Below are 11,583 nucleotides of genomic sequence, written 5' to 3'. Positions count from 1 at the left end.
TTTGTTTTTATTCGTGCGAAACAGCTGCCTAGCACTCGCTAATTGGTCATGACAAATTATTCTTTTGCCCCCAACTCTAAATTACACGCTTCCCATCGTTATAGTTGTTTTTTTTATCATAAGACCCCCCTGTAGTGGGGCGTTTTTTTTTTAAATTTCAAAAATAACGCCCAAAAACGCCCGGAACCCATTACATGTGGCGTTTTTTAGTGTTTTTTTAAATTGATTCAGCGTGGTTTAAACAACGCTCAAAATTGCATGAGACCATGTTGACTGGCCAATGAGAGTGGTCCAACGAGTAGTTTCTTTTTTTTTTTAACCTCCTCTCTATAAAAAAAATAATTGTTTAATATTGGAAGGGGCGTTATTGGGCATTATTCCCACTACGCCACTTTTACAATAACCCCCAATAATGCCCCATGCTGACTGGACTGTCACGTGTCGCAAAACGTCCCATGGTGGGGGCATTATTGAGCTAAACCACTACACATGGTCTAACTATGATACTGTTTTTCTTTAACTGGTTAAGTTGATGTATCTTTTTTTATATCGTGTTATAAGTAGCATGTATATCTAACCGACATAAAGACGTACATGTTATTAAACTATGAAATATTCGGCTTAGCGCCCCGCAACGCGGGCGGCGCATAATTCTAGTTATCTACAATTTGCTGTATTATCAAGAAATTACTCTTTCATTCTTGTTGTTTTGTATGCATCTACTATGTGACTATGCCCTGGTGGTGGGACACCACCAACCTCATTAGACATTGATATATTGTTCCCTTAGAAGTTGAAGAATGGTAACCCTTTTCCAACAATTACTATCCTAACTTGTACCCCATGCATTACAACTTGTACCATGTTTTTTTATTTTACTAAATCACCGGTGAAACTGTGAAAACAACCTACCCTTAAAGATAGGATTCCATCCTTATTCTCTACTACAAATCATACATGCTACATACATACATACCCTTCTTGAGATATGCACAGTTGCTGAAATTGCAGAAAGAATGTCCACTTTTGAACCAGAAAAGTCAAACAAGTTGGTCAAAGTTCCAGCCACACTTGCCTCCATTGAATCATTGACATTTCCTTTGGTAAGTACTATTAACCTCTTCTTATCTGCCTTTTTTTATATAATTATGCATACATTATCTTCTTTTGTATTATCTGATGACCAAATTATTGTTACAGGTTCAGGAAGTTGTTATATTGGCGGATTATAGATGCAAAATGTGTAAAGATAAAGTTGCGGATATGGTTTCCAAAATGAAAGGTAAGTGCTCCTTTTTTTCATAATTTCTTGATTTTCCGGCATTCTTTTTCTGGTTTGAAATACCTAAACAACATATTACAAACAAACGACAGATAAACGAGTAACAAGTTGCGCTTCTGGTTTGATGATTGAATTTAGTTTAGTTAAGTGATCAGAATTTTCTTTGCATAGTAAAGAAAAGTCTAGTGTTTGATTGGTTTTGGTCCGTAGAGCCGTTGTGAAATGAGTAACAAATAGTGTAATGGGGTCCAATATTATAGGACACTTTCTAGCTTAGTTGGATTTCATAGGATTCCATTTTCTGTTTACTTAAAAATATGGGCTATTATAGTATTTTTATATATTTTCTTGAGTTACACAGGCTATTATTTAACTCTTACGTACTTATTTTTTCATACAAGTCTATTAAAGCATTACTATTGCCTATTGGTAGTGGTGGTTTTATGAGAAGAACATCGGGTGAGAATGTTAAGTTGGTCCCATCACCTTTCTAATAAAAACATAGTGAATCATGGGCGGACTTAGCCTTTGGCTAGGGTGGGCGGCCGCACCCTTTGGAAAAAAAAAATTAGTGTATATTTTAGGCAAAAAATCCGACCGCACCCCTTGAAAATATGGTTGAACACCTCATCCGCACCCCCAACAAAAAATTTATGGGTCCGCCACTGTAGTGAATTATCATCAAGTAGTGGTGGAGTAGTTGTGGAAAGACTTTGTGTTCCTTATGATCCAAGTTTGACTCCTACTCTCCTCATTATTTTCTGCGGCATCCATGTGAAGGGCGAATACGGGTGGCGCCGGTTCGTCTTGGATGGGAGGCGATGTTTTACCAATTATTCCACTGTCGTGCCTTCGGGCGGGTGGAGGTCGGGTTTCCGCGCATCTCGGAGAGCCAAGGGGTTGGCGGCGGTCGAGTAGTCGACCTTGGCCACAGTGCCCGCTGTCGTGTAATTTTCATATTCGGTTAGTGATATTGAAAATTTTCGGATTTATTTTTTATCGGATATCCGAATATCTGAAACTATCTGAAATATCCAAAAAGTATCCGAAAAATATCCAAAACTATCCGAAAATATCTGAAAATTCATATTCGGATATCCGAAACTATCTGGAATATCCGGTTCGGAATATTAAAAAAATAATAAAAATAATAATAAAAATAAAAATTAAATAATTAATGGATATTCGGATATCCGATTCACAGTCCGATTGGATATCCGAATTTTCGGATATCCGAAACTTTAGTTACGGATTCGGATAGTGAAATCAGGTATCCGAAAATTTCGGATATCCAAATTTTTGGATATCCGGTTTTGAACACCCCTAGTGGTGGTGGTGGTCGGCGGCAGGTGAGGGTGGGAGGTGGTGGTGGCAGATGGTGGCAAGTGGTGGTTAGAAAGAGAGAGAGAGAGAGAGTCGGTGTGTTTAGATTGAGGAATTGTAGGATGTGCAGGTTGTTTTGTTTTCCTAAAAAAATCATTTATAAATTAGGAAGGGAAAAGACAATAATACCCTTGAGATGACCAGCTTTAACAAAAAAAAAATTAATTGGGTTTTGGCTTAAAGGACATATCATGCAAGATTTTAAAACATTAATTATATAACTTGTTAGGTTTTGCGCTAAAAGACACCGCCTGCAAAATACTACATACAAAACTTGTAATTTACTCTATATATAAATACTAGTTTGTTTTCAACACGTGAAAATTAAAAGCTTTTAGATATTTTTATAGAAGAATCCCTGATTAGTTTGCACCAAAAACCTTTGAGGGTGTTCTTTCTTCTTCTCTTTTTTATACGAGTATGAAGTTTCTTTAACCTTTGATAAAAACGTAGTTTTCAGAATCGTCGTTTTTTTAAATAGTTATGTTTTTAAATTTCAATTCCTTCAATTTTTAATATCGTTCATTTTTAAAGTTTTCTTTTTCCTAATGCCAGCTATACACGGAAGTTATAGAATACAAAGTCTAAAAAACAAACAATTTTAAAAAGAACGGTTTAAAGAAACGGTTTTACAAATAAATGATTAAAAAAACTTTAAAAAAGAAGTTTACAAAAACAAACGATTTTAAAAAGAATTGTTTAAGAAAGGTTTTGAAAAACTGAGCGACTTTGAAAGGAACGATTTTAAAAAACAAACGGTCAGTCTAAAGAGGAACGATTTAAAAAAAGGATGGACGATTTAAAAAAGGTTTAAAAAACAAATAGTTTTGAAAACGACTTTTATAAAAAAAAAATGGTTAAAGAAAATATGTATTTAATTGTATATTTAAAACGTACTTTATAAAATAATAATCGTGAAAATAACTAAATAAAGAAAAACTTGAGTAATTACATATATAGGGTAAGGATAGTGTAAAAAGGGCCTAAAGTGTGAGAAGTGTATTATAACACTATATATAATACTATATAACACCATATAAACACCGTATAACAATATGTAACACCATATAATACCATATAACACTATGTAACACTATATATCATTATATAACAAATATAACACTATACATCTATAATAGACATGCTATCAGACAACCTATAGTGTTATATTTGTTATATAATGATATGTAGTGTTACATAGTGTTATATGGTATTATATGGTGCTACATATTGTTATACGGTGTTTATATGGTGTTATATAGTATTATATATAGTGTTATAATACATTTCTCACACTTCTTACACTTTGAGCACTTTTTACAGGATCCTCATTTAAAACAACTTTGTAATTTACATAAACAACCCATAAGATGTAAAAGTACCAAAATATTGTTACAGTTAACTAGAAAAAAGTAACACAATTAGTGTTAATAGCCAAAATCATTACAAAATGCATACTCAAAATCTGATATGTCAAAAGATTTTTTTGAGTTGAAAGTGTTATACGCTTATACTACCTAAATGAGCCAAAATAATAATTTACTCCTTATTTTAATTTTATTATCTGAAAGAAGAACTTGAAATATAAAAGCTAAAAGGTCAATTGATTAATGAAGTACTTTATTACCCATGGTGAAAGAACTTGAAATATTAAAGCTAAAAGGTCAATTGATTAGTGAAGTACTTTATTACCCATGGATAAAAAAAATGTCCTTACACCAACTAGAAATCTAGAACACCTCCTTTGCACACACAATTTTCGACATGTAAGCTAGCATCTGATTTAGTACTTAGGGTGATCGGACTCTTTACCGAAACGGTAAACCACCGCCAACAAAGCCTTTACCGATTTTGGTTGAGGAATTCGGTGAACCTTCACAGATTCGATGAGAGGGAGGGAAGAGGGGGGGGGGGGGGGGGGGAGATGGGTGTGTGGTGGGGTCCATTTCTTCTCAACTAATCACATATTTCTTCCTATTTTTTTTTAAATAGTTTACCTAAACCCCATTAGGTAAACCACCGCCAACGATTTTGAACATTAGGTAACTTATTTAGGTGAATTAACATAGCAATGTGTGATTGTATGAATTAAGAGTTTACCTATTTGAAATAGGTAACCACTTCCTTCACCCTTAATTACTAACTTGGAAACAAAAGTTAAAACAAAGGTTTTTTTCTCGGATTTTGATTGAACTGCGTATCCTTCTTTTTTTACCTTTCCTTTTTTTATTTTTTTATTAATGAAAGTTATTAATTTATAACCCGACAGGAGATATGGAGTCGATGGAGATGATGATAACGGAGAAAAAAGTAATCCTTACGTTTGCAGGCAGATACTCAAAATCAATGAAGACACATGAAAAAAAACTTGAAGTATTTGCCATCTACAAGAACATTGTAAATAAAGTTTGCAGTGTCTTACGTTATTAAAATGCTTCATAATTACAGCTTTTATTTTATAGAATGATGTAAATTCACAAAACCACACTCATCACTCAACAGAAATGTAAATTATGTGTTCCTTACTATTAACTGCTTTTTCCTATTATGCACCACCATCTATTGTGTATTTGGAGGGATGACTTTGAATTGGCATTTACACTACTCAAGTCGTTAGAGTGTTACCTGCCCGCCTCTACCAAACGGGCACCGACAAGTTTCTCCCCCTTCCCTCTCACAATTCTTCACGAAATGCACACGTTCTCCTCCATCTCTTCTCCATGTGCGGCGTAGATGGCTAGGCACGATCCATTGTGGATGTTCTTAGTATAACCCTCTGTGCAAAGTTTGCAAACCCTCCAAATGATCTTGTTTTCATTTTCTTTCTAATTCAATTTACTTGGATAATATCACCAACCTCTTCCAATTATCACCACCACCACCTACATCGGGAGTAGGTAAATGTGTGTTCTTAAATGTTTTCATTTTCCACGAATGCCCTTGATTTGTTTGTTGAATACTAGAATATCTTCACGATAAAAATCCTAACATCTTTTGCTTAGAATAATTCATTGGGTCAAAATCCTGATATCCTATTTGCTTATAATGATTCATTCTCTCTTTTGATGTGTTTTGAGTTTTAATGTAATTCGCTAAAACATTCATAATTAGCATCTCGACGCAATGCGTGTGATTTGGTTTATGCGATGTACCAATCTCCATCCATGAATCTTTTGTTTAATGTGCTATGTGAATGATAGTTGTACACCATGTTGATGCCTAAACATGTAAAATGTTGATAGCATTCAATATTTTGCCGTCCAAGTTTTAATACAACAATATATCGGTATTAAGTTTTGTTAAGTATATATTGAGTTGATTCCTTTGGTGTAGTGTTGTATATCGGGGATAAATTTAAAAAAAAAAAGAATATTTTGCATATGCTTTAACAATTTTGCATCTCACGTTCTAATACTAAAGAAATTTATAATCAACATCCCGCTTCAACGCGCGAGTTCGCGTCAACTCATTAAAATATAAAAAAACAAATATTTTGTACCTAAATCATAGTTTAGGACTTAGGTACTGTTGAAATAATCAAGTGACATGTTATAATTCATATTACAAACATGGTATGTTATACTGGGCCAGCAGATGTGGTTACGTGTTATAAAAGTTAGTTGGGCTACTGGGCTTGATCTGTTACAGTTGTTATATTGTTTGTTATTATTCAAGGGTTGAATGTGTACATATTATATATTTAAAGGGTTGTTTGGTTACTTATGGTAAACTTGATGTGCAAACAGAAGAATCTCAGGGACTGGATTGTAACTTTACAAGATCCTGGTATATAAAGAGGAAAGAGAATGCAACTGGTCATTAGGTTGGGTGTAGTGGGGCGCAACCAAGGGCCATAGCGCCGCTATGGCACCGCCCACACCGCCCCCCCCCCCCCCCCGGCGTTATGACAAAAAAAAAAAGAAAAGCGTGATAATTTTCGCGGCGCGAGGAAGAAGGATTTTTGTTTTTTGACCGTTATCAAACGGTCATATATTTAAAAAAAAAAAAAAAAAAAATTCAATTTTTCTTATTTTTCACACTATAAAACCTCATATTCTTCCACTTTTTTTACAACTCATACCATTCTCATTCTCATTCTCCATTTATTTTTAAAAAAGCTAGTCTCACTTTATAAAAAATGGGTTCCCCGTCGGAAGAGTCTTTCACCGAAATTTACCGGAGATATTTTTCGCCCGACGAAGACGCGGCCGAGGAAGAAGCGGTTACGAGTGCATGTACTTTTGTGCTACAAACATTTGAGCACATTCGGCCACCTCCCCCTCCACGACCCATCTTGCGACGCACCTATATCTTGCGAGATCGTGAAGCCGCGAACGAGCGTTTGATGAAAGACTATTTTGACGCGGCACCGGTTCACGGACCGAATGTTTTTAGACGACGTTTTCGGATGAGCCAAAGGTTATTTTTGCGCATTAACAATGACTTGGAAAATACGTACGATTTCTTTAAGCAAAGAATGGACGCACGAGGATATCTAGGCTTCACCTCAATTCAAAAGGTCACATCCGCCTTACGCGTATTAGCATACGGAAACACGTACGACATCAACGACGAGTATTTGAAGATGGCGGAGAAAACAACCCGAGATACCTTGGAACATTTTTGCTATGGTAATTTTTTAATTGTCTTTTATTTATTTACTTTTATACATTTATTTTTTCGTAACTTTTAAATTATATTTTAGGAATATGCCAGTTATATGGAAAACGTTATTTGAGAAACCCCACTTGGAACGACCTTCAAAAAATATATGAGGTGCATCTAGAAAAGCATGGAATACCCGGCATGATTGGTAGCTTGGATTGTCGTCAATGGCGTTGGTATAATTGTCCAACCGCATGGCGAGGTCAACATACGCGGGGTGATCAAAAAGGGCCAACTTTGGTATTACAAGGTGTTGCGTCATACGACCTTTGGGTTTGGTCGGCCTTCTTTGGTGTAGCCGGGTGTTTTAACGATATTAATACGTTAGAGGCTTCACCATTAATCGAGGGCTACATTTCTGGAACTATACCAAAGGCCGGTTTCCATGCAAACGGGAACGATTACGAGCATGGCTACTACTTGGGCGATGGTATCTACCCCGAGTATTCGATTATTATTAAAACGTTTTCTGAAACTTTCGATGAAAAAAGAAAGTATTTTAAAAAATTACAAGAGTCTTCGAGAAAGGACATCGAGAGGTGTTTTGGGGTTCTACAGCAACGATGGCATTTTATCAGGAATCCTTGTCGCATGTGGCATAAGGATAAAATACGAATGGCCATGTATGCTTGCATCATTTTGCATAATATGATCATTGAGGATGATGGAAAAGCGATATGCCAAAACTATATTCCCGAAGATTTGGTCGAACTACCCCAAGCGACAACGGAAGAGAGACTCGCAAATGCTCAACTACTCCGATCTAGAGAAATACATAACACGTTGAAGGCGGATTTGGTTGAGCATGCTTGGGCGATTCGCCCAATTCGATCAAACAATGATCACGACGAAGATTCCGAGGAAGAAGTGGGGGAGGAATTCGAAGACGGGAACTTTGAAGACGTAGGTTTAGATGCTGGAGAAAACGAAGAGGAAGAAGGAGAGAACGAAGATGACACCGAAGAATAAATTTATTTTTTAGGTGTAATTTTTTTTTAGTGTAACTTGTTTTTTTATTTTTAATGTAGTGTTTTTTATTTAATGAAATGTTTTTTATTTTATAAAACTTATAAATTATTTAAAAAATAGAAAATTAAATTAATTGAGTAATGATTACACAGGGGCTTTATGACTACGGCCCCAAATTGCATAAAGCCCCATAAAGCCCCTTTGCTGACGTGGCATGCCACATGGCGCATAACGCCCCTTTGAGGGCTTTATGACTACACATGCCCTTAGGGTGAAGGGAGTGGTGCGGGAAACCAAACGGCAAAGGTGTTTGCCGCGCGGCAACACCGCCGCCGGCCACCTTTGCCGCTCGGCAAACCAAAGTCTTCGGTATACCTTTGCCGATCGAGAAAGAGGGGGACACAAACGTGGCAATCATTGGAACAATCATTGTAACGGCTATATAGCCGGGAACAGGTGCGGCGGCGATGGGCGGAGCCACGGCGGTGTTGGTGGCGGTGGTGTTACCTTCAGCCGCAAACCCACTTCCACCATTTTTTCCGGTGGTTCGACGATGCCGGTGGTTGTTGTGGCCGTGGTTGTGGTGGTGGCGAGAGGTGATGGAGGTGGAACCGGTGGTGGTGGAGGTGATAAGGGTGGGTTGATTTTGAGGGTGGTGGTGGTGGTGGTGGTGGTGGAACCGGTGGTTGTGGTGGTGAAGGGGTGTTTAAAGATAAAAAAACGGGGGAGGAGAGTGAGCCGAGAGGTGTGTTGTGTCTGTGTTTGTTAATGTGTCATTTGTTTGAGAGGATGAACTAATTGTTTGTATGTGTAGAATTGAGAGATGAGTGTGATTTTGTTTGGGTTTGTCTGTGCATATCATCGAGAGAGAAGGGGAAGGCAGGCAAAGTCTTCTTATTATTTTTTTTTGTTTGTGAAGATTCATATTTAATTTTGAGTAAATTACAAGTTTTGTCCTTCATGTTTGTCTCAAATTTCAGGCGGTGTCCTTTACCTTTAAAATTGATGAGTTTTGTCCTTAACGTTTCAAAATCTTGCACGTTATGTTCTTTAAGGTAAACCCAGTTAATTTTTTTGTTAAATTTGGTCACCCAGGGGTATTTTAGTCTTTTTACCCTGTTTACTTAGTATTATTAAAAATATAAAACAAAATAATTTTAAAAAATGTTACTATTATTATTATTATGCCATTAATGAATTAAAAAAAAAGGGAATCCTATGAATTTTCAAGAGCCGGCCACTATGCAACCAATCCTATCCAGTCATATATCACCGTCACCACAACCCTTCACCGCCATCTCCACCACCTTCCACCGTCACCGTCACCACAACCCTTCACCGCCATCTCCACCACCCTCCACCGTCACCGTCACCACCACCCTCCATCGCCACTGTCACTACGGCCACCATCACCACCCTCCAAACCAACACCCACCCATTTATCCACCTGCCAAACCACCACAACCCACCCGTTGCACTCCCCAATCGAACAACTCCCACGGGCCAGGACCACACCACTCCACCACCGCGCACCCCTTTACCACCAACGCACCACTCCCAACCACCACCCACTGCTCTTATTGACCCTTGTTAGCCGCAATCTGCCATTCCCCACCAAATTCGGATTCGGTACTTAGTAATCGGAGTAACCTCAAGCAGCGGCTGAACGGACCAAACATCTACATCATAAACAACCCAATCCCCAACCAAATGTCGTTCCTTCGCCATCTTACTATTCGGTTCTGCGTTGACACCGCCGGAAGTGACCTCTGATGCTGCAAATTTGAAGATAAACTATCATTCAGTTGTTGATTTTGTTGATTATTACTCAAAGGAGGTGGTTAATTGTGGAATTGATGGTGGAAATTAGGGCTTCTGTTCAATCACAGTGGGTTCCTGGTAAAAGGCATGAATATTCATGAGGTGGGTAATTGTAATTCTACATTCATAAAATCTACCAGTAACATTGATTACATCTAAATAGGGATTGTTTTATACTCTGTTTTATGCTAGTAACAGAGAGAGATGAGTTTACACTTTAGAGAGAGAGAGAGGAGAGAGAGAGTGTGAGTTTCAGTTTTTTATATTTTTTTATTTTATATTTTTTGTTTTGTTTTTTACATAATAGTCCTTGAATATTAATTATTTACATACTAGTCCCTAAAAAATAAAATGACAAGAATGCCCTTATGTGCAAGGCACATGATCATATTTAACCAAAAAAATAAACTGGGTTAGGCTCAAAGGACATAACATGCAATATTTTGAAACATTAAGTACAAAAGTCGTCAATTTTAAAGGCAAAGGACAGCGCCTGCAATTTGGTGTAAACATAAAGGACAAAACTTGTAATTTACTCTTTAATTTTTTAATTAATTTGATGCTTTATTGTTTTTATTTAACACATAATTTTTAAAAACAAAAAAAAGTTTGCCACTTTCAACAGTCTACACCATTGCCAACACTTTTCAGCAAAGTTTAAACTTTTTCTCCTCTCTGACGTGGCACTCTCTGATTGGTCCATTTTAAAGTTTACCACTTTCACCTGTTTAACCACTCCCTTCACCCTTAGTCCGGATATTTCTTAGGGTTTCATATGTTTTCTCTCTGTATTCATTCATCTTCTTGTTGATCTCAGTGTTGAGATCTTAGTTGTTTCAGAGATCTTGTGATCTCAGTGTTGGTATTACTGTATCGTTGGTTAATCATTCAACAGATTATGCTAATATGTTGAATCTGATCTTTGTATTTCACAGATTTCATAATTTTGAGATCTAAGGTTTGGTTGAGAGATTTTCTGGGTTGGTTAACTAATAAAAGTTTTATCACTTGTTTTGTCGCTATTTCTGGTGTTCTATCTTGTTTTATATTAGATTCATACTGTTTTACAGGTACCTTATATAACATACCCTTTGTAGTCCGAATGAGAGGTTCAAATACGTTTAAACCTACCCGAAATGAAAAGAATGAGCAAAACCTAAAAGAATTGCCAAGAAATTAATAAGTGAAATTCACATGTGACATACTTTAAGCATATATCAATGTCAACATGCTTGATATGTTGGTTTTGTACAAAGATTAATTGACATCGATTGCACTAACATTATCATAGGATACAATGACGATTGTGGAAAGATGATAGTAGACTCCAGATTCAAGAAGAATATGATGATTCAACATTTGCTACACCTCTATATTTACCTCCAATAACAGAATGAGATACAACATGTTAATGTTTGGATGATCATAAACAAGTCTGTCACCAAGAAAGACACAATATCTTT

At 36.7% G+C, this 11,583-nt stretch overlaps 1 protein-coding gene across 1 annotated transcript; it reads left to right on the top strand.

Annotated features, from left to right (window-relative positions):
- Positions 1–843: 843 nt before the first annotated feature.
- On the top strand, positions 844–5,172 carry LOC110921561. The gene is made up of 3 exons (XM_022165908.2): positions 844–1,103; positions 1,201–1,282; positions 4,935–5,172. Exons 1-3 carry the CDS (start codon positions 1,017–1,019, stop codon positions 5,093–5,095), a joined length of 330 nt encoding a protein of 109 aa, XP_022021600.1. The 5' UTR covers positions 844–1,016; the 3' UTR covers positions 5,096–5,172.
- The last annotated feature ends 6,411 nt before the right edge of the window (positions 5,173–11,583 follow it).

Source organism: Helianthus annuus, chromosome 17 (assembly GCF_002127325.2).
Source record: "Helianthus annuus cultivar XRQ/B chromosome 17, HanXRQr2.0-SUNRISE, whole genome shotgun sequence".
NCBI classification, from domain to species: domain Eukaryota; kingdom Viridiplantae; phylum Streptophyta; class Magnoliopsida; order Asterales; family Asteraceae; genus Helianthus; species Helianthus annuus.
The sequence above is the reverse complement of the archived record's forward strand: the minus strand, read 5'-3'. Positions and strand labels throughout refer to the sequence as shown.